A 24,736-nucleotide genomic window follows, 5' to 3' on the forward strand; every position below is an offset into this window, starting at 1 on the left:
AAAGTCGCTCTGCTCTCTGAAGGTGAAACGCGCTAATAAACTAATCGCTGTGATTGATTAGAATGCTCAGAAGGCAACCAAATTATTCATAAATAATACATATGGACTGCTGCAAATATTTTTAAAATGAACTAGTTCTGTTTTTCATCTTCTTAAGACAATACATTTTTTTTAATTTTATGTCTTTAATGTGACCTCATTAGTGGAAGGGGCGCTTCTTAACCCCACACCCTACTCGTTATAATATTAAACACACATTCAAATATTAAAAGCACATTTATTTGTTGAAATAAGTAAGAAATGGTTCTATAAAACACCAGTGACAGACATTTGGGGGAAAGAATAAATAAATGGGCGACAGGTTTAAGCTAGCAATATCCTATATTTTAATAGATCCCTGGTTAGAACAGGGATTTTTAAAATAAATATTATTAGCATGCCACGTATTCCCTGTGATATGTGATCATTTTGGTCATACAACCTGCACTCATGCTCGATGCTGTATAATGAAAACTAGAGTGATAAGGATACTGTTGCCATGACAATAGCGGTGGCCATCTTGTAACTGTAACAAGTGCAGATACTACTGACAAAAAGAAATTTACAAAAAAAATAAAAAAAAAATTGCGATGATGGAAATCTGCCATTATATAGTCTGTAAATATATTGATCACATTATATATAGTCGGTAAATACATTGATCACATTATATATAGTCGGTAAATACATTGATCACATTATATATAGTCGGTAAATACATTGATCACATTATATAGTCGGTAAATACATTGATCACATTATATATATAGTCGGTAAATACATTGATCACATTATATAGTCGGTAAATACATTGATCACATTATATATAGTCGGTAAATACATTGATCACATTATATAGTCGGTAAATACATTGATCACATTATATAGTCGGTAAATACATTGATCACATTATATAGACGGTAAATACATTGATCACATTATATAGTCGGTAAATACATTGATCACATTATATATAGTCGGTAAATACATTGATCACATTATATATAGTCGGTAAATACATTGATCACATTATATATAGTCGGTAAATACATTGATCACATTATATATATAGTCGGTAAATACATTGATCACATTATATAGTCGGTAAATACATTGATCACATTATATAGACGGTAAATACATTGATCACATTATATAGTCTGTAAATACATTGATCACATTATATAGACGGTAAATACATTGATCACATTATATAGACGGTAAATACATTGATCACATTATATAGTCGGTAAATACATTGATCACATTATATAGTCGGTAAATACATTGATCACATTATATAGACGGTAAATACATTGATCACATTATATAGTCGGTAAATACATTGATCACATTATATAGTCGGTAAATACATTGATCACATTATATAGACGGTAAATACATTGATCACATTATATAGACGGTAAATACATTGATCACATTATATAGACGGTAAATACATTGATCACATTATATAGATGGTAAATACATTATATAGCAATACGTTTGACTGAAAGCAAAATTTAAACTTAAATTTAAAGGCCAATTCTATCTAATTAATATTTATGTAACTTCAATTTTTTTATATATGTGTATTTGTTTTTCATTAGTGTGGTTGGACATGGACATTTAACAAAATGCAAATACAAAAAAGTCATATTTAAAGAGTGATTAAATGTAAACTGTAATTAAATATTGAAATTCAGTCAGAAGATGTCTGCTGGACCTGAACGTCTGTAGCATGTTGACGTGATGACACCTCTAGCGTAATTTACCACACGTGCTCACGACCGCTCTCAAGCTAGTCCAGCACAGTGCTCCTGAACGCCTCACGAGCCCTGCACAGTGCTCCTGAACGCCTCACGAGCCCTGCACAGTGCTCCTGAACGCCTCACGAGCCCGGCACAGTGCTCCTGAACGCCTCACGAGCCCTGCACAGTGCTCCTGAACGCCTCACGAGCCCTGCACAGTGCTCCTGAACGCCTCACGAGCCCGGCACAGTGCTCCTGAACGCCTCACGAGCCCTGCACAGTGCTCCTGAACGCCTCACGAGCCCTGCACAGTGCTCCTGAACGCCTCACGAGCCCGGCACAGTGCTCCTGAACGCCTCACGAGCCCTGCACAGTGCTCCTGAACGCCTCACGAGCCCTGCACAGTGCTCCTGAACGCCTCACGAGCCCTGCACAGTGCTCCTGAACGCCTCACGAGCCCTGCACAGTGCTCCTGAACGCCTCACGAGCCCTGCACAGTGCTCCTGAACGCCTCACGAGCCCGGCACAGTGCTCCTGAACGCCTCACGAACCCGGCACAGTGCTCCTGAACGCCTCACGAGCCCGGCACAGTGCTCCTGAACGCCTCACGAGCCCTGCACAGTGCTCCTGAACGCCTCACGAGCCCTGCACAGTGCTCCTGAACGCCTCACGAGCCCGGCACAGTGCTCCTGAACGCCTCACGAGCCCTGCACAGTGCTCCTGAACGCCTCACGAGCCCTGCACAGTGCTCCTGAACGCCTCACGAGCCCTGCACAGTGCTCCTGAACGCCTCACGAGCCCTGCACAGTGCTCCTGAACGCCTCACGAGCCCTGCACAGTGCTCCTGAACGCCTCACGAGCCCGGCACAGTGCTCCTGAACGCCTCACGAACCCGGCACAGTGCTCCTGAACGCCTCACGAGCCCTGCACAGTGCTCCTGAACGCCTCACGAGCCCTGCACAGTGCTCCTGAACGCCTCACGAGCCCTGCACAGTGCTCCTGAACGCCTCACGAGCCCTGCACAGTGCTCCTGAACGCCTCACGAGCCCTGCACAGTGCTCCTGAACGCCTCACGAGCCCTGCACAGTGCTCCTGAACGCCTCACGAGCCCTGCACAGTGCTCCTGAACGCCTCACGAGCCCTGCACAGTGCTCCTGAACGCCTCAAGAGCCCGGCACAGTGCTCCTGAACGCCTCACGAACCCGGCCCAGTGCTCCTGAACGCCTCACGAGCCCTGCACAGTGCTCCTGAACGCCTCACGAGCCCTGCACAGTGCTCCTGAACGCCTCACGAGCCCTGCACAGTGCTCCTGAACGCCTCACGAGCCCTGCACAGTGCTCCTGAACGCCTCACGAGCCCTGCACAGTGCTCCTGAACGCCTCAAGAGCCCGGCACAGTGCTCCTGAACGCCTCACGAACCCGGCCCAGTGCTCCTGAACGCCTCACGAGCCCTGCACAGTGCTCCTGAACGCCTCACGAGCCCGGCGCAGTGCTCCTGAACGCCTCACGAGCCCTGCACAGTGCTCCTGAACGCCTCACGAGCCCGGCCCAGTGCTCCTGAACGCCTCACGAGCCCGGCGCAGTGCTCCTGAACGCCTCACGAGCCCTGCACAGTGCTCCTGAACGCCTCACGAGCCCTGCACAGTGCTCCTGAACGCCTCACGAGCCCGGCGCAGTGCTCCTGAACGCCTCACGAGCCCTGCACAGTGCTCCTGAACGCCTCACGAGCCCTGCGCAGTGCTCCTGAACGCCTCACGAGCCCGGCGCAGTGCTCCTGAACGCCTCACGAGCCCTGCACAGTGCTCCTGAACGCCTCACGAGCCCTGCACAGTGCTCCTGAACGCCTCACGAGCCCGGCGCAGTGCTCCTGAACGCCTCACGAGCCCTGCACAGTGCTCCTGAACGCCTCACGAGCCCTGCACAGTGCTCCTGAACGCCTCACGAGCGCAGTCCAGTGCTCCTGAACGCCTCACGAGCCCAGTCCAGTGCTCCTGAACGCCTCACGACACGTTTGTTTCACGCACACGCAGAGCACACGCCGAGTCGAGGAGGAGCGGCCGCCAGCTGCCCGTAAGTGAACGCTATTACACCGTTATAACAGCCAAACTGCGATGTAAAGCGCCATTATCCCCGAAAACTACACGACGAGGCTCATGTTTTTGCTAGATGTCGTGAGGATGAGCACGCGCCGCAACCGCGCTTACGTCAACAACACAGAAACAAAAAAAAAAGTGTCCCTCTTGACGTTTCCTCTCCTCATAACTAAACCGTTAGCTTCTGGAGTTCCGCGTGTTTGTCGCATGTTTTGTCGCACAGAAGTCTCCAACAGTTACATGTGCTTAAAAGAAATGCCATAGAAACTTGAAATGAGCAGATTTTGAGCTTTGTCAATACGTGAACTCCTCTGTTTTCTTCCGTCTGCGGTAAATGTTCTGAGAAACCTCTAGATGCCAGTGACAGTGGCTGTGTTCTGTCTTCCGAGTTATTCACGTTTTTTTAAGTAATTCAAAATATTATATACATTTAACATTATAACAATATATACACAACAAGCAGACATTCCTTTATAAGCAAAGGTAGAAACAAAACATCTTTAAAACGCATACATTAACCAAAAGAAAAGAAAATGAAACATTAGCATGAAACAAAAATATAAATCATCTATAAACAAATAACCAAGTTATGCAATTTAAAGCACTCTAAAACTTGGAATATATATATATACACAAATCAAAAGTGTTTATAGCTACTTTTTGGAGGGAAATATGTTTATATGTATCAAATGTTATTACTGCAGTTTAAATGGGTTACATGTAGTTATAAATTACGATTTATGGGTTTGCCATTGAGAATATATAATTTTGCCATGAGGAATATAATAATTTGTTTGATTTTCTTCTTCTGGTGCTTGAAATTAGTTCCTCTTTGATGTTTATAGCAACAACGACAGTAGCCTTCTGTTTTTACCCCAACAGGTGAAACTGACTGACTGAGAAAAACAGATGAGTTATAGTGGCAGAGTATATGCTTTTATAAATATTTCTATTAAGAGTGTTTTTTAAACTCCCTATAAGTTATCTGTCCTTTTACTCTGTATCTACCTGCGTTGCAACAATGAAATTTCCCTATGTGTGGACAATAAAGGAATATCTTATCTGATAGATAGATAGAATCATAAATGATCGTTTTACATCAATCAAGGCCATTAGTGGAGAAAAGTTGAAAAATCAGTAGAAAATGACAGGAAGTGACATCACACTAGGGACACTCATTCCAGCCAAGTTTATGCAGAATTTACAGAAAAGAAGAGTGTGATGTCATAAAATGAAAACAAGTAAAAACCATTGCTGATCTGAGATTTTTAGCAAAATGTAAACTATATTTATCTTAACTTAAGTTTAGTTCAATGAGTGAGACTTTAAACAATGTTATCACATTATACAATGTGGTATATTTTTAATGACATGACAAGTTTGTATTCCTTGGTTTCAGTCACGTGACTTGTTGTCACCATGTTGAAGACGTCACACATGCAGCTGCTCATATAAGTTTGAAAATGAAAAGGGTTTATACTTCAAGAAGATAGAAGTTCAGAGCTCTGATCCTTTTCTACAGAGTCACTTGACACCTAAAAGCAGAGACAACTTTTCACAACAAACTTGTGGACATTTCCATCTGCTCCTCCTCGTCCACTCGCCCTCTGCACCGGACGAGGCCTCAAAGCTTTCAAGAGCACGGACTTTGAGTCTGATCCTAAAATATAACACTCTGACAGCTGGAAAGGCTCGTTAAAACTATCTAGGCTAACGTTTATTAGCATAACCTCAGTCTGGAGTGATTTCTGTAAGTCCACTGGTCCCTCCTGACCACAGTAACACATTTCTGGACAAACAGGGTCTTTGTTGAAACAGCCCACAGTGAGCATACAGCTTTGTCCTCAAGGTGGCAGTAGCAACGAGTGTGTGACGTCACTTCGGTCTCATGAATACAGCCAAATGTCAGGATGTATCAAGATTGTATCAAGAACACAACTTCTGGCTTACTTCTGGTTCAATGGGGATGTGAACCAATGTGCAACATGTAATAAAAGTGTTTTCTTCACTCTCTACAAGGTCTACAAGAATTTCCTGTTGCGCTTAAACAGTTTAATGTTATCCTGACAAATGCTAGCGCTACCTTAGCCCGCTGCTAACTCTACGCTACTGTCACAGAAACGAACCGTGTTTCATGGGTAATGTTAATGCGAGAAAGGCCAGAATGCCCAGTGTAATCATCATGAGTTAGAGAGAAATGTGTTTGATATAAAGTGAGTGAGAATGTGCTGCTTAAGTAGAAAAGAGAGCAGAGGGTTCAAATGTGCTCAAATCAGCCACAAAGTCCGATGAATCACACTAAAAGAACACAGCCATAGTATCACTTCTTCTAATGCTTTCCTTTTCCCATTTTACCTTCTACTATGCACAATAAAAAATAAATCACAATAACTACAATAGATGTATCACAATAATATAAATATCAGAGCATAGTGCATGTTTTTACAATATCATGCAGCCCAGTTATTACCTGTTACTGGTCTTTTATTAAAGATATTTTTTGGTCCATAGTTTGGCTACTTCCTCATACATAAATAGGCTATGGGTTTTTGTAAATGAATATTACTTATTATTTCACATTAAAACGTTTTACAACACAGAAATATGAATTGTAGCTGTAAAATTGTCGATACTGTGCCCACCCACATTTCAATAATAGGCTATAGATAATATAAAATGCAGATGGTTCTCCTCTGTCTGTTGTGCATGTGGGAAGAAAATAAAAAGATAGAAAGCGTCGATGGTGGTGGTGGTGGACCAGGGATGGAACAATAATAATATAATAATAATAACATGCCTCAGTATGGGCTTCCTGGTGGTATTTTCATTAATTCCACTGGATCCTCACCACATTAGGAGTTGGTTATTGTTGTCCCATGTCCCAGCAGATGCATCCAAACCATTGATTTGTCCCAGTTTTATACAACATATACAGTATACAGTAAAGAGGGGACTATATTGTTGTTTCTTCAGCCAAAATAGAGTAAATCTGTCTTTAGAATCACCTAATTGAACCAGTCAGCATTATTTTTACATGTTTAGATGATGTAGTTGCTTCTTTGGGCCAGTGTTATCATGACATTCATTTTATGTTCAATACTGATTAATTGAGTGATTGTGATTAGTCAAAAACAAAAAATAATGGTCAGAAATATAGTCTGTACTGGGGACGTCAACATTAACCAGTGAATCGCGATTATTCAGGTCACAATATAATCATAATAACTAATAATCGTGACAGTTTAGAAGCAAAATGGACGTAATTTCTGTTCAATCTGGACCTCTAAAAGTGCACCCACATGTGTAGTGAGTTTAATGTGGCAGTTTATATCACAATAACGTTACTTTTGCGTTCAGAAAGTTTGTTTGAATAAAGCTGGTCAAGTATTATTGGAACAGTGATGTATAAGAATGAAAGAAAATAAAGGATTTGACTTATTTTGTCACGTTACAACAATTGTGAATAATCATTAAATTGTGATAGTTTTTCTCACAGTAATATGATATTGTGACATCCTTTATCAGTGTCACGAACGGCCAATTTACATGGCTGGAAACAGGCAATGAATAAAAAGTCTTTAATGATAAGGAACAGAAAACTACAAAACTCTTGGTCAAGAGTAACGAAAACAAAAGATCTTTCCAGCGGTGGGCAGCGCCAGCAACCGCGGTGTCGGGGGCAGACGAGAGGCGTAGTCAGGTCCGTTCCAGGATCAGTACACAGGGAAGACAGCGTTAACAGGGGATCAGGCAGAAGGCGAAACTCAAGGCGGTCCAGGGTCAGTAACGGCAAACATGAATAACGAAGGTCAGGCAGGAATCAGAGTCAAAAGTCAAAAACAGTCAAAACTCGAATGCTGGGGCTAAGGGCAATAACAGACAATCTAGCTAAGAGCAAAGAAACACACACACACATACTATACCCAGTGATGAACAGTCAGATACAGCTGTGAACCCACGCACAGGTGTGAGGAGCCTGAGAGACAAAGGGGCGGTAACCAGGGAGGAGAACAAGAAGGGAGGGGGGAAACGAAGAGGGGCAGAGACAGAAACACCCTGAGTAAAACTAGACAAACTATACATGACCAGACAGACGGTGACCATGACAATCAGAAACACAAAAATACCTCAATACCTCAAAAATACCTCATCAAAATGTCCAAAAAGAAAGAAATAATCACAGATATTCATTAATAATTAACGCTGTATTTCAACCTTTGTTTGCTTAATACTGTATTTTGAAAGTTCTAAAATGCAATCACAAAAATGATCTCTCACTAATCGACTACAACATTCCTTAATAGTGACAGCCATATCATTCAGCTTGCTTTTGATATTATAATCTTAGTACTTAAGTGTTTGTGAAAGTGGCTCTTGCATTTCAAACCAAGAATACACACAATCCAACAATAGTCTTGTTTCCTGAGGCCAAAGTCAACACACTTACGGTTTCCTTTAGATCAGAGCCTCCTTTTCAAAGCCAGTCCCACCTGATGGTAACCATAGCAACTGAACGAGCCTGAGTCATCCGCTCACATGCTCTGGTGTCATTGTTCCCAGCAGGCGACGATGCAGAGGATCTAAGGTGTCGGCTCATCCTCATCCAGCTGTGTCGTCGCAAGATTCATATTTCACACGCACCGCTAAGGAAAATGCGAGATAGGGTTAAACACAACTTCCAAGACCAATGAATAGAAGTTCCGAAACGTTCTCTAGTGTTCTTTTACTAGCTTAGATCAGGCCCATTCTAAAGTTATGCTCATAAACAGTCATAGATGTAAGTAGTTGTAGTCTTCGTTCATTCTCTCCTCAGTGTGTGTATGTTCTGGCCCAAAGCGTACGACTAACTCCGTCCCACTCTGGCTCTCCTCCGTCTGTGTGGGCAGGTGCCGGACCCATGAGTCAGAGCGGTCCCTGTCTGTGGACCCGGCTCCCTCAGAGCAGCCCGGCCCCGTGCGAGCGCTTCAAACTGGCCTGCTGCAGCCACCAGCAGTACGTGTACGTGCTGGGGGGCCGCCACTCCACCTGCCAGCGCGACTTCTGGAGCTACAACGTGGGTAAGGAGAGCAGCATCGTCCCGTCTGACCTTTCCCTGCCCGTAGAAAGGCCCAACCTGACCCAACCTGACGTGCGTTTCCCTGTAAATGTTCTACCTGGGTCAAATGTTTGGTTTGGACGTTTGTGTCGAGTTATTTGAACAGTAATAGTGTTGTCCAGGTCACGTTTCTGTTTGTTCTAAGCATTCTTTATCAGTCAAGTTGCCAGATAAATGACTTTGTTAAATATTTAGATTGTGGACTGTGGAGAACTGGCCCATTGAGAGTGCGGTGCGTTTAACGTATTTCCTGCACTATAAGGCGCACTCAAAAGCCTTTAATTTTCTCAAAAAACGCCAGTGCGCCTTATAATCCAGTGCGCCTTATATATGGATTAATTCTGATTTTGCTTTCTGACCTTGCAGTGTTTTTTGTGGTTTTGTTGTGCTTAATGCGTCTTATAGTTCGGTGCGCCTTATATATGATAAATTATTGAAACTAGCCTTATAATCCGATGCGCCCTATAGTGTGGAAAATACGGTAGTTTCATACATTGTTGCGCGTCTTGCCTGTTGTTTATAAGCTTCTTGTGTTGATTTCCAGTGTGTAACGAATGGGCCGAGCTGAACTGCACCAGTGACGCAGCACCAGAAGCACTCGAGGAACATTCTATGGTGGCCCACGAGGTACAAACCTGAGGGGATGCTTTACTCTGGGTCAGGGTCGGGAAAGGAGCCCGTTTCAAACCCAAGGGAAGTCAGGAAAGTGTAATTTATAAAAACAAACGAGGAGAGACTCTGATTAACACACTGAATGATGTTTGAAGTTTAAAGCTGTGAATCAATGGTGTCATATTATCATTCTTATTCAGTGATGAGTTTTCTAATGTGAATTACACTGTGAACAGCCCAGTGCAATCAATAATAAATAAAATCAATACAATCAATACAATAAAATAAATACATTAAATGAAATAAATACAATAAATGAAATGAATACAATAAATCAAATGAATAAAATAAACAAATTACAATACAGTAAATAAAATAAAATCAATAAATACAATAAATTAAATAAATAAATACAATAAATTCAATTAAATAAATATATACATCAAATGAAATCAATACAATAAAAAAATACAATGATCAAATTAAATAAATACAATACATTTAATGAATAGAATAAATACAATACTATAATTTTAATTCAATTTCACTTTTATAGTTTTGTTCTGTAAAGCAGTTTGACGAGGGCCCTACTTTGTGTTGTGCTCTAAAAAGAGGTTTAACAGATAAAAATGTGAAGGTCCAATAAAAACTGTGCTGTAAAGGTTTTTGTCAACATTAGAAAACGCAGGACTTTATACCTGTCAAACGCATATTTAATAGTTATAGTACAAAGCAACTGTTTGTCGTCTTTTCTCCTTTAGCGCTTGTTGTCTTGTTGGCCAAATCCATCAGATGACAAATCGTCAAAAAAAGGTTCATAGGATACGTATTCATCCCCGTTTATCCCGCTAAAACTCTCAGAAGTACTATTTAAACGTGCAGTTTAATACCAGGAGCAAGACGACAACAATCCAGCCTTTTTGTCACGGCGACATGGCCAATCCTCGTCTCTGAAACGTGACTCATTCATTTGATTCCAGGGCTCGGTGTTGGTATTCGGAGGCATGTTGGACTGTGCGTACAGCAGCCTCAGATGTCCCCTCTGGGTGTTTGACGTTAGTAAGTGAACACAGAGCCTAACTCGACATGACACGACTCGTTCACACATTTCTGTCCCGCTTTACTGCTTCTGGGAAAGAATATAATGACCATACACGTCTTGTACGAGTTCAGCACGAGGGTTTTGTTTGTTTATCAGGAGCTGAACGTGCTTTTCTGTCTGATAAAGTCTTGGTGTAAATCTGTTGTTGAGATGTTTGTGTTGTGGAAATGTTTCTAATTTAGCATCAAAGGAAAAGGTGCTAATGCCGACTCAACGTCAATTAGACAAAAAGAGATAATGATCCATGTCAACACATAAAGGTAATAGTTGAACTGAACTCATTTCCAGTGTGGTGAATGTCTGATGACTGCGCTGAGCTTCAGGGATCTCTGTAAACAAACCTTTCCGTACATTGTCTGAACAGTATTAGCCTGTAGCTCTGTTGCTATGCTAATGTGCTAATGTGATGTTTTGTGTTTGGTTCTTTAGTGAAGCAGAAGTGGGTGCACTGGCATGGAAAGTCACCACAGGTAAAAGACACTCTTCACTCACTGTACTTGACAATAGGAGATGTTATTTGTCATTTTCTGATATTAAAAACGAGGACAAAATCAAAACTGAGGAGCTCATTAGAAACACTCGCTCAGTCGTTCAGTCACAACTTCATCCTTTGCATTTACCGTCCCCGGCGTCATTGTCAAAGAAGCCGCACATGTCACCAGTCCAGTCCTTATCACTCCAGACACAGGTTTGATTGTCCCCCAGCAGACACAGACTTGACCAGTTGAAGTAATATCTTTTGAGAATTGTGCATGTAATACATTTACCCTGGGCTTTTCTGACAAAACCCATGAATGAAGGATTACAAGGTCTACATCTGTTTAGAGGGGTATTTTCACTTTTGGAAGTATGTTCAGATGAGAGAAAATGAAAGCTGTCACATGAGAGAAATCGAGAGGAGACATTTGTGCTACTTTTCTGCTCCCTTTACACAGCAAGTACTTTTCTGCTCCCTTTACACAGCAAGTACTTTTCTGCTCCCTTTACACAGCAAGTACTTTTCTGCTCCCATTACACAGCAAGTACTTTTCTGCTCCCTTTACACAGCAAGTACTTTTCTGCTCCCATTACACAGCAAGTACTTTTCTGCTCCCTTTACACAGCAAGGCTTCAAATACTAAACAGATTCCTCTCTTACAGTGTTTAGACTTCTAAGTATTATACCGTTTTGAAGCCTTTTGGCAGTTTGTCCCTGTATTCTCTTATATTCTTGTGTCAAAGGAACACATATAGTAAAGATGAGGAGTACTATATGTGTGTGTTTGTGTGTAGACTGAAAGCCCGTCCAACAGGAAAGGACACAGCGCCGTGGTGATCGGCTCAAACATGCTGCTGTACGGAGGTTACATAGACCTGAAAGGATCCTCTCAGGAGTTCTGGAGTTTGGACTTGGGTAAGCACAATATAGACTTTTATGGTCATGTAAAATGTATGATTTTATGTGCTGCTTAGATCAGTAACTTTACTTCTTTAAGACAAAATACATGTGACTAAATAAAATGACTAAATGAAGTGAAGAATGTCATGTGCATGCATAGTTCTCAGGAGTAACTTGTAACTTTATATCAAAGTTATATTTACTATTTTTATGTTTTAAATGAGTTTTATTCATTTTCTTTCTGGACATGAAAAGTGTCTGTTTATTGTCTTTTCTTGACTAAAAATAAGCACCAAAACCTGATGTCCTGATACTATCATTTCCATTCACTTTAATTTTGTATCTCTAGCCCCTGTAATTATGGAACAACTTGAGGCTAAAATCTTAGAAACATATTCATATCTAATATAAATGATGTGCAAAGTGTGAACCCACAGTCAAAACAACCACGTACTGTGTTTAAAGTATCATTTAGTTTTAATTGGTCAAAAGTCTTAAGGTTTCAACTTAAAACAGAAGAAGCAGAGAGCTCAAAAGCCCCGCCCCCTTCACCTCCCACTGCACTTGGGGATGACGTGTGACACCGGGACATAGTATTTTCACTAGTACGGTTTAAAGGCTCCTACTGTAGAGCCTTGATTATTTTATCTGTCTTAGAACTCTGCTTTGATATGGACACAAGCATTTATATTAAAGAAAGCACTAGCGTCTTTTATTACCATCATTTTGGGATGAGTTTGAAGCATCGGGGTGACATTTTACAGAAGTCCTAAACACAGTAAAGAGCGTAGTAAGCGTAGTAAGTAGTAAGCGTAGTAAGCGTAGTAAGCGTAGTAAGCGTAGTAAGTAGTAAGCGTAGGAATCCTTTTCTGGCGCTTCTGGTTTGGATAGTGATGTACTTCCATGTACTGTGGTGCTCACACATGCTGCAGACTCCATGGTGTGGTCCCCTCTGAGCTGCTCCCCACAGAGCTCATTAGGACCAGGGCCCCGGCACAGCCACGCCTGCGCCGCCTTCCAAAGCTGCATGTACCTGTACGGAGGGCTCAAGGGCCTGCGCGAGCAGAGGGACTTCTGGATGTGGAATTCCAGCAGCAGCACGTGGAGCTCCCTCAAAACCAAGTGAGTGTGAGCAGAAGGACAGAAGGACACATCACAGGACATGGAGGGGGGAAACATGACTTAGCTACACATTTCAGCTGAGAGCCTCAAGCCACATACTGTTTTCTTGTTTGTATTAGCTTTTTTTTCTTTTATTTTTTTCATATATATTTTTTCTTTTCTTTTTTAATAATAGAATGGGAAAAAAAGAATAAAGTAAAATAATACCCTTGTACAATAAACATCAAAATAACAGAACAGATTGTCCAATATAAATACCCTGCTATTTTTCTTGTTTTTATATATCTTTTTTTCTTTTCTTATAATATATTTTTCCCCTTTGTTTAATAACAGAACAGAAAAAGACGAAAAAAAACATGACACAGAGAGACACATGACACACAAAAAAGAAAGAAGAAAGCAAAGAAAGTAAAATAACACCCTCATACAGCCTTTTTTCTTGTTTTTATCATATTATTTCCTTCCTTTAAAGACAGAACAGGAAAAAAGAATAGAGTAAAATAACACCCTTGTATTGAAACATAAATCACGACACAGATTGTCCAACATTCTTGTTTTTTTTATCTTTTTTCTTCTCTTATAATATATATTTGTTTATAACAGAACTGAAAAAAGAAGAAGAAGAAAGTAAAATAATACCCTCGTACAACAAAAATCAAAATATAAATCACGGCACAGATTGTCCAGCATAAATACCCGCTCTCCTTTTCATCTGTCCCGCCCTCGTCTCTTCAGGTGCGGCCCCTCTAAGCTGGTGGGACACAGTGCCGTGACCTACAGAGACTGCATGCTCGTCTTCGGCGGGCGCGACGGCCAGAACTTCCCTCAGAACGTCCTTTGGAGGTACAACTTCAGCTCCCAATCCTGGAACCAAATCACCGCTCTGCCCAACTCCAGCCCGCCTCCCAAGATCGACCACTGCTGCGCCGGCCTGGGCCCCAGCTACCGGCCCCGCTCCCAAAAACCAGCGTCAAACCCGGGGCACCAAACCCAGCTCGAAGACAAAATCAGACGCTTCAAAAACAAGTGCTTCCCCGCGCGCCTCAGCTTCTTGGGCTCGGAAAACGAGATCGAACTGCAACCGCTGACGCCGGAGCGAAGCAATTCTCCGGACAAGACTGAGAAGGAGTGGAGGATGGACTGTCTGACCTTTGAGAACAAGGCGCTAAAGAACAGGTGGAGTTTTGAGGAGGAGATGGACGTAAACATAAGCCAGCATCTGCCTGACATGTTGCTGGTGGTGGGAGGGAGGCCGTGCACCCCCCACACGCCCATCTCTGTGTGGCAAATGACACTGGCCGACTCGTAGGGACCAGAGCAGCCAATCACAGGACAGGATTTATACAACCACCACGTGTGAAGATATAGTCTGTATTTTATTTTAGAAAATGAAAAAGAATAAGAACATATTTTTAAATGGATCCGTGCAAATGACGTTTACAAAATATGTATCACTAAAACACATTGTTTTACGGGAGAACAAAGAGTAATGGGGAAGAGTAGATTTAGAGTTATTTAACAGTTACTCACATTTTAGTTAAAGGTGCACTATGTAACTTTTCTTTTAGAAGAGTCTGCCACCGGCTTGTCTCCATGGAGATGTTATTGCATTGTCTGCTATGTTGTGTTTTAATGGTGGTTGGCAGCTGAAAAGCTGCATTTACCGCCACCTACTGGATTGAGAGTGGACAGGAGATGAGCAGAGACCCTCATCAAAAGGGGACTGTAGTGCGCTGCAGTGCAGACTGTCAGAGGCTTCCACAATGTTGTGTCAGCACATTCCAATGCTAACCATATCGCTATGAGTCCCACGGTGAAGACGAGATGATCCTTTAACCTCTCCTTGACCGCTACCTCCAGGTCAGATATGAAACAAGCAGCGTCTGTTTGTCCACTCTCAGGATCCTTAGACCCATCGGTATAAATAAATACATCATCTGAATGCTTATCAATGAGCTCTTGAACAATGAACTGCGGTGCCTCCTTTAAGTTTGCGATCTAAGCTAATATCAACAGGGGCCGGAATAAACTTCCAAGGAGCTAAAGCCACTGAAGGGTTCACTTTAAGATCACTCTATCCGGCTATGTCTGGAATGTTCCAAAGTTGTTGTCTTTGTTGTTGTTTTATGGCGGTTGGCATCCAAGTGTTGCATTACCGCCAGACTTTTTTCCTCAGACTTTGTCGTAGTCCTCAGACTCTGTTGTAGTCCGTAAAAGTACTCCTTCCATTGCTTTGGTGTTACAAAGCCCATGAGGTCATGATATGTCTTTGTGACTTGTCGTAGAATAGTTGTTGTTTCAGAGACCGACCATCTTTGCTGTTGTTATTGTTTTATGGCAGTCGACAGCCGAGTGTCGCATGCCATAAAACAATAACAACAGCAACAACAGTCTAAGGAATAAAGTCTGGCGGTAATGCAACACTCGGATGCCAACCGCCATAAAACAATAACAACAACAACATCTTTATTCCAGGGAGACTCTTCTTCATCTTCCTCTCCTTCTTTGACGTTCGGTGCTTCCACCGTACAGCTTTATTCTTTAGGCTTCATTCTATAGGCTTTAATATTTCCACTGATGTCGCCGCTTGGTAGCCGTGCGTCTACGAGACTGGGCGAGGATAGGAGACCACCCCCACCCCCATCTCGTCACTCTGATCACTCTGACTCCCCAAAAGCAGACCCCCATCACTCCGACTCCCATTTAGTGCCTTTAGCCTGTTTTCTATATCTGCCCAATCAAGCTCCTTTGTTCCAAGGAATCTCCCTGCAGCTTTAGCAATGATCCTGATCCTTTCAGTTCTGCTTTGAGTCTGAGCAGCACAGTTTACAACATCCACCATAAAGAGTACAAAATCCTCTCTATCCACAACCAGGGTATTCTCATTAATTCTGGAACCTGCACACTTGGGACCTCCACTCTTGAAACCTTCACACTTCTTGGGAGCCACGCTGGCCTTTCTCATTTCGCCCTGGCTGGGAGCAGCGCTGGCTCCTCTCTCTGTATTTACTCTAAACTCGTTACTTGAAACTTTCTTGACTGCATCTGCATAGGATATACCTTGAGAGACCTTTATTTTATGCACCTCAGCAGCACTTTTGCTAAACCTGCATCCCCCGTAGGCAGAGCTATGTTCTTCCCCACAGTTACAGCACTTCAGTTTTGCTCCCACGTCACACTTCCCATACTCGTGATCTCCTGCACATTTACCACATCTTTGCCTCCCTCTACAGACCGCTGCAATATGCCCAAAGCGCTGGCACTTAAAGCAACGCAGGGGCGGCGGAACATATGGCCTGACGCTATAGCACATGTACCCAATGAACACCTTACTAGGCAGGCACCTCCCTTCAAGTGTTACCATTACCGACAAGCTGTCACATCTTACCCCAAACCGGGTCACCTTCAAACGCCTAGCGTCCACCACCGTAGCTCCAGTCAAATTCTCCTTAACTTCATCCACAGACGTCGCCGTAGGGACACCTACGATAACTCCTCTGACCGTGTTTCTTTCAGCATCAGACACAAGAATGTCCTTTCCACCCAGACGTTTAGTTCCAATCGTCTTCCGTTGCTGAGCCGCGTCCTTGCACACGACCAGCAGCGAGCCATCTCTAAGGACACTCCCACAGCTACAGTTAGGCTCTTTGACAATGCCACTGAATTCCACTCCTTAAAGGATGCACTATCCTGTGCAAGCTTTATGATCACCTTACAGTCTCTGCTCTCACCCCGGATATCAATAGCTTCAGCCTCATCCTGCTGCTCATTCCCAGAACCCTCGGACGAGCTAAGGGACTTTTTACGTTTCCGGGCACGTGCAGCCAGAAAAGGCTGCTCCTCCACGCCGTCCAGAACGCCTTCGACCACCGATCCACTCTCCTCCGCCATTGTTTTTAATGGCGTCTGGCATTATTCTTTAGAATTCTTTAGAGTAAAGAATTCTTTATTCTAAAGAATAAAGAATAAAGTCTAAAGAATAAAGTCTAAAGAATAAAGTCTAAAGAAAAAAGTCTGAGGAATAAAGTCTAAAGAATAAAGTCTAAAGAATAAAGTCTGGTTGTTGTTGTTGTTGTTGTTGTTGTTTTAGTTTTATGGCGGTTGGCATCCAAGTGTTGCATTACCGCCAGACTTTATTTCTCAGACTTTGTCGTAGTCCTCAGACTCTGTTCGTGGTGGTAATGACACTTGGATACCAGCCGCCATAAAACGCCATAGAAGAGGAAGAAGGCGCTTTTAGACTTTATTCTTTCATGTTCCAAGGTTACACACTTTTTTGTGTCTTTGTGACTAATACCGTATTGTGGAACATTCTAGGTAAAGCGGTCCCATCTCCATGGAGACAAGCAGGTGGTGGCACATAGTGCACCTTTGGAGAACAGTGTTATAGTTTACCAGTGTTTTCGCTGGGCTGAGGTTGAAGGATGGCGGGCCGTAAGCGGCGCTCGAAAAACTACTTTAAAAATGTGCGCTCGCGATCGATATGGAAAGCCAATATAATCACACCTATTCTCCGAAGCTTTTACAAAATAAAGCAGCGCTTTTAACGCCATGCGCCGTCTGACGTTATGCCGTGCGCTGTAAACGTGTGCCATAATTCACGCCAGTCGGCGCTCTCTTAATTTACGCCATACGCCGCTCCTAAGAGATAGAGTGTGATCATATTGGCTTTACATATCGCGCGTCGTGGACGGCGCGAGCGAAAAGTACTACGGCGCTCACACGGACGGTGCCTTGGTGCTCTTCGTGGTTATCTTAATACCTGGCGGTATTTTTTCAGCATGGCGGGGGCCCTCCGGAGCATGGCGGGGGCCCTCCGGAGCATGGCGGCATATGGCGGGCCGCCATGCCAAAACCCCTCAGCGAGAATACTGTTTACTGTGTTTACTAATGTTTACTTAAACTGAATATGTTTACTGTTCTTGCTGTGTATTCAGCACTCTGTATGTTTTACACTTATTTTATATCACACAAGTGTTAATATTGTTATAAAAGTATATTAACAAAAAATGAATAGACAATTATAATTGAAATATATATGTATATTTATTAAACTGTTCAACAGTGTTTCTTAAACTTTGCACATCAAATACTACCAGATCTAAACCTGGAATATATCAGGCCTAAATTATGCCCAAACCAGGTCTTTAATGAGCCTAAACTAGGTCTAAAATAAGACTAACCCTGGATATGGTAGTTCTAAATACCAAAAGGAGGACCTAAACATACATGTATTTGTCTCTAAATAAAACAAATACTTACAAATACTAAAAGGATAGACCTGACACTGTTTTGGCGGTTAGTCTGAAACATGCAGTTAGGGTTTGAGACGGGCTTGTTTTTATCCTGTAATACATGCAAAAGGCCTCTAGATGGAGCCATAGGTTCATTTTCACATGTGCTGTGTGTCTTTTCAAATCAAATCAAATCAATTTATTTTTGTAAGGCCCAAAATCACAACAACAGTTGCCTTTGAGGGCCACAGGGAGAAATGAATCAACAATGTCTGTGGTGGCGATGGAGTCAGACAATGTCTGTGGTGGCGAGGGACGATGTCCCAGGGTCCTCTGTCCTTAGACTCTCCTTCTCGGCCAGGAAAAACTACAAAAAAAACCTCTTTGGGAAAAAAGCGTAGAAACCTGGAGGAGTTCCAGTGAAGGAGAGATCCGACTCTCACAGACGGACACGAGGAGACTGGAGCTGGACCCACTCTTCAGGCAGATGAGGGACCGTCTGAGGCGAGCTGGACCCACTCTTCAGGCAGAAGAGGGACCGTCTGAGGCGAGCTGGACCCACTCTTCAGGCAGATGAGGGACCGTCTGAGTTGAGCTGGACCCACTCTTCAGGCAGATGAGGGACCGTCGGAGGCGAGCTTTTATGTTCAACTGCACCGACCCAACTGACCAAGACAACCCACCCACAATGTGACAACCCACCCACAACGTGACAACCCACCCACAGTGACAACCCACCCACAGTGACAACCCACCCACAACGTGACAACCCACCCACAGTGACAACCCACCCACAGTGACAACCCACCCACAACGTGACAACCCACCCACAGTGACAACCCACCCACAACGTGACAACCCACCCACAACGTGACAACCCACCCACAATGTGACAACCATGTGACAACCCACCCACAACCCACCCACAACGTGACAACCCACCCACAACGTGACAACCATGTGACAACCCACCCACAACCCACCCACAACGTGACAACCCACCCACAATGTGACAAACCACCCACAATGTGACAACCCACCCACAACGTGACAACCATGTGACAACCCACCCACAACCCACCCACAACGTGACAACCCACCCACAATGTGACAAACCACCCACAATGTGACAACCCACCCACAACGTGACAACCATGTGACAACCCACCCACAACCCACCCACAACGTGACAACCCACCCACAACGTGACAACCATGTGACAACCCACCCACAACGTGACAACCCACCCACAACGTGACAACCCACCCACAACGTGACAACCATGTGACAACCCACCCACAACCCACCCACAACGTGACAACCCACCCACAACGTGACAACCATGTGACAACCCACACACAACCCACCCACAACGTGACAACCCACCCACAACGTGACAACCATGTGACAACCCACACACAACCCACCCACAACGTGACAACCCACCCACAATGTGACAAACCACCCACAACGTGACAACCCACCCACAATGTGACAAACCACCCACAACGTGACAACCATGTGACAACCCACCCACAACCCACCCACAACGTGACAACCCACCCACAACGTGACAACCATGTGACAACCCACACACAACCCACCCACAACGTGACAACCCACCCACAATGTGACAAACCACCCACAACGTGACAACCCACCCACAACGTGACAACCCACCCACAACGTGACAACCATGTGACAACCCACCCACAACCCACCCACAACGTGACAACCCACCCACAACGTGACAACCATGTGACAACCCACACACAACCCACCCACAACGTGACAACCCACCCACAACGTGACAACCATGTGACAACCCACACACAACCCACCCACAACGTGACAACCCACCCACAACGTGACAACCATGTGACAACCCACACACAACCCACCCACAACGTGACAACCCACCCACAATGTGACAAACCACCCACAACGTGACAACCCACCCACAACGTGACAACCCACCCACAACGTGACAACCATGTGACAACCCACCCACAACCCACCCACAACGTGACAACCATGTGACAACCCACACACAACCCACCCACAACGTGACAACCCACCCACAACGTGACAACCATGTGACAACCCACACACAACCCACCCACAACGTGACAACCCACCCACAACGTGACAACCCACCCACAATGTGACAAACCACCCACAACGTGACCAAGAATCAAATGAATTTAGCTTTTCTCAAATTAAAGGAGACTTAGGTTTTATCAGGTGCTTAGTATTGAAGTTTGTTTTTATAACTTACACATTATTTTGTTCATTATAAAACTGCAATATGGATCTAAAACAGCTTCGTAGTAACAGTTTATTGTCATTAATGTGTTTTTATATTTGCAATGTGGCTACGTGACATTTTAGAAATTCAATTTTTCAGACTGGCACAACTAAGAACAGGGATGTGGGCGGGGAAAGGGGGTAGGTGAAAACGGATTATTATTTTTTTGCTGCCAGGACAATATAGGGTTACTCAAACGTGCCGGAATTAATCAAAAAACAACTTTGAGTAAAAACTAATAATGAGGAAACACTGTTGCATTATGGTTAAACGCTCATTGTAACGAGTCTTTGTTCTTGCCTGGTTTCTTCTTATTATTATTATTCATGGTCATTTTGCCACAACTCTCTCTTTTGATCCCCTGAACATTGATGAATGTCACACATAGACGCGATCGGCTCGGCCCGAACTCCAATCAAATGGAGGTTGCGAGAACGCCCGTCGCAACAGTGCCGACTAGTTCAAAAAAGAAAAACCATGAAACTCGTAATCTTTGGCCTCGGCACATGAAACTTGGGACAGTGATAGAGCTACCTTTGACCTCTGACCTTTGAGGAGTAAAACACACCTGGCAGCATCGCTCTATGATAAACAGGAAGTCAGCCATGTTGAATCAAAGTGGCTGACTCGTACTTGTCCTAGGTTTTTTGTCCGATCGAGTTCAAAACAACACCTTTTGCATCTAAAGACATTGAAATTTAATAAAAATCCAAAAGAATGTTGATATTCTTTACGGTCTCCGCGTAACACGCCCTCAAAAAAGCCTTAATTTACAGTGTTTTCAAGGACAAGTCACGCCAATTGGAAATGATCTACGGAGCTCATATTTCACTCACTAATGCGTTTTTATGTCTGATTGGAAATAAATACCCATGTAACACATTTACTCTATAGCGCCCCCTACCCATTGTGTGAAAAACTCAACATTGTCTGATTTGTTTGAAACTCATGGTTTATATTCTCCTCGAGACGCCATGAAAAAAGTGCATTGCAGATATTGTATATTTTCACTATTGGCCAGCAGAGGCGCAATTAATGCCTTCCTCTTCCGCTTTTATTTTGATGGGAGATTTCCTCTCGTGCCGCGGTTTTAGCATTAGCGTTAGCATTAGAATTATTATTATTTAGACTTTATTCTTTAGGCTTTATTCTTTGGGCGTGTCTACAGAGCCGCGGCGCGCGGCCGAAACTGTTAGGCTATTTTGTGCCGCGGCTCCTGAAACTGCTGCGCTATTTGACTGTGGTTAAGGTTTAAGGGTTAGGGTTAAGGTTAGGGTTAAGATAAGATAAGATATCTGGTTATTGTCCACACATGGGGAAATTTCATTGTTGCAATGCAGGTAGATGTAGAGGTAGATACAGAGGAAAAGAACAGATCACTTATAGGAAGTTTGAAAAACACTCTCAATAGAAGATCTCCTATAAACAAAAACTCCCATAGACAAAACCTCCCATTACCCAACAAGGGATGGAGGGGAAAAATAATACAGATAAAAATAAATAAATACATAAATACCATTGCATTTATAATAATATTAGGGTTAGGGTTAGGCATGTGACCGTGCCGCGGCTCCTGAAACTGCTGGGCTATTTGACCGCGCCGCGGCTCTGTAGCCACGGCCTTATTCTTTTGGCTTTATTCCTTAGACTTAATTCTTTCGACTTTATTCTTTCTGCCACAACTCGGGTATTTTTGACCCCCTGAACATCAATGAAAAGTCACGGGTCACCGAGGCTCTCTCTCCCTTTCTCCCTGCTCAGGTCTGCGATCTTGCAATTTGTCCAGACAAACTACTATTTGAATCGCAGACTAAGTCATTGACTATGTATCGATCTGGTTCAACATTTGTTCTTTTCACACACCACATTATGGAAATAGAAACGTGTGTCTGACTGCGAGCCTCAAAAGTCATAAAAACTGTCTTCTGGAAAACATCGATATCGTTTAGTCTGTTTTGAAGTGAAGTGAAGTGACTTGACTTGACCACTAGATGGCCTCATTTACTACGAGATCCACCTCACGCGTCTGCGCTCAGGACTTCACTTCACATCACGTTTTTGAAGCAGGACTTTGTTTTATGAAAGAAACCCAGTTACAAAAACAGAAAAATGACTAATAATGACAAGATGCTTGTTGTATTGAATATGTGCCAAAACGGTCACATTTTTAGATAAATAGGTAAAAGGTGATCAAATTAAGCAGTATTTATCTTGATTTAAATGCATTTTGACTCACTTTTTGCCTTTTATTTACTCAGATTTGCCCCAAAAAAAGAGTACATTTGGTTCTTATTTCATGCACAGCAGGATTTATTTTCTAATTTCAAGTTTAAAAAATAGCTGCCACCTTTAATTTGAAGTAAAACCATTGCCAATCTTATTTCAAGTGTCAGAATGCGCTCAAAACAAGGTCAATTCTACTCATTTCAAACACGTGTTAATATAATAGACAATAGACAATAGAAGAATAAAATAAAAAATAAAATAAAACTAATCTTAAAATTAAGCTTGATCTGGCAACACTTTGATGAATCACTGCGCTTTTTGTTCACTTTTGGAAACCCCACATTACGCGTCGTCCACAAACCACTTTTTGTCAGACTTGTATGACGTTTTTTCTTTTTGGAACACTAACTCTTTTAACGTTTCACACACACGTTTCATGCCAGGTGCCAACAACAACAACAACAACCACCACCACCACCACCACCACCACCAACAACAACAACAACAACCACACGGTGAGTCGTGCGTGCGCCGCTGCGTCCTGGAGATCAGAGAGAGAGAGAGAAGGAGAGAGAAATAAGGAGAGGGAGAAGGAGAGAGAGAGAGAGAGGAGAGAGAGAAGGAGAGAGAAGGAGAAAGAAATAAGGAGAGGGAGAAGGAGAGAGAGAGAGAGAGGAGAGAGAAATAAGGAGAGGGAGAAGGAGAGAGAGAGAGAGGAGAGAGAGAAGGAGAGAGAAGGAGAAAGAAATAAGGAGAGGGAGAAGGAGAGAGAGAGAGAGGAGAGAGAAATAAGGAGAGGGAGAGAGAGAAGAAAAGAGAGAAGGAGAGAAGGAGAGGGAAGGAGAGAGATAAGGGGGAGAGAAGGAGAGAGAAGGAGAAAGAAATAAGGAGAGGGAGAAGGAGAGAGAGAGAGAGGAGAGAGAAATAAGGAGAGGGAGAGAGAGAAGAAAAGAGAGAAGGAGAGAAGGAGAGGGAAGGAGAGAGATAAGGGGGAGAGAAGGAGAGAGAAGGAGAAAGAAATAAGGAGAGGGAGAAGGAGAGAAGGAGAAGAAAAGAGATAAGGGGAGAAGGAGAGGGAAAAGGAGAGAGATAAGGGGGGAGAGAGAGAAACACACGTCTTGTTGCAGTTGTGTTTATTCCTCTCCCGTCTTTTAATCCCTCGCGTCCAGTTGGTGGAATTCCCCACGTGGTCCTGGCTCCAGTATAAAAACTTTGGGCGCGCGCGAGCCCCCGCGGTCGTGATTGCGTAGGGTCTTTCAGCGCGCGCACGAGGGAGACGCGGCAGCGGCAGCGGCGGTGACACACGCGGCAGCGGCGGCGGCAGCAGCATCTTGTTAAAAGGGGCGACGCGCGGAGCTGGCCATTCAAACGCGCCGGAGTCACGTCGCCGCGGAGTCCAGTCCGTGTTTGAATGAGAGAGAGAGCGCACGGAGTTCCTTCTTCTCCTCCTCCAGCTGGACACCGACACTTTTACGCCGCGTTTCATCAACTTTTCCCCCACGTTTCGCGTCTGTTCTCGGACATGACATGAGACAAGATGAACTTTGATTTGATTTGGAGTATAACTTATAACGCGTGAGAGGAGAGGGACGTTGTGCGCGTTTTTTGGGGGGATTCTCTTTGACGCAACGGTGCATGTTTTTTTTTTGTTTTTTGTTTTTTTGAGGGATTCTCTTGACGCGCTCCTGTTGTGGACATTTAAAGGCGTGAAAGAACGTGATTGTTTTTTTGGGGGGGGGAATCTCCAACACCAAAAAAAGAAAACAGAAACGTGCG

General features: G+C 43.5%; 1 protein-coding gene across 1 annotated transcript; it reads left to right on the plus strand.

Moving 5' to 3' along the window:
• The first annotated feature begins 3,828 nt into the window (after positions 1–3,828).
• On the plus strand, positions 3,829–14,533 carry klhdc3l (kelch domain containing 3-like). The gene is made up of 8 exons (XM_072444299.1): positions 3,829–3,860; positions 8,770–8,940; positions 9,523–9,605; positions 10,571–10,649; positions 11,122–11,162; positions 11,965–12,085; positions 13,003–13,192; positions 13,928–14,533. Exons 2-8 carry the CDS (start codon positions 8,781–8,783, stop codon positions 14,499–14,501), a joined length of 1,248 nt encoding a protein of 415 aa, XP_072300400.1. The 5' UTR covers positions 3,829–3,860; positions 8,770–8,780; the 3' UTR covers positions 14,502–14,533.
• The last annotated feature ends 10,203 nt before the right edge of the window (positions 14,534–24,736 follow it).

This window comes from Eucyclogobius newberryi, unplaced genomic scaffold, assembly GCF_026437365.1.
Source record: "Eucyclogobius newberryi isolate DKJ021-1_F unplaced genomic scaffold, fEucNew1.0.hap1 SCAF_14, whole genome shotgun sequence".
NCBI classification, from domain to species: Eukaryota; Metazoa; Chordata; class Actinopteri; order Gobiiformes; family Gobiidae; genus Eucyclogobius; species Eucyclogobius newberryi.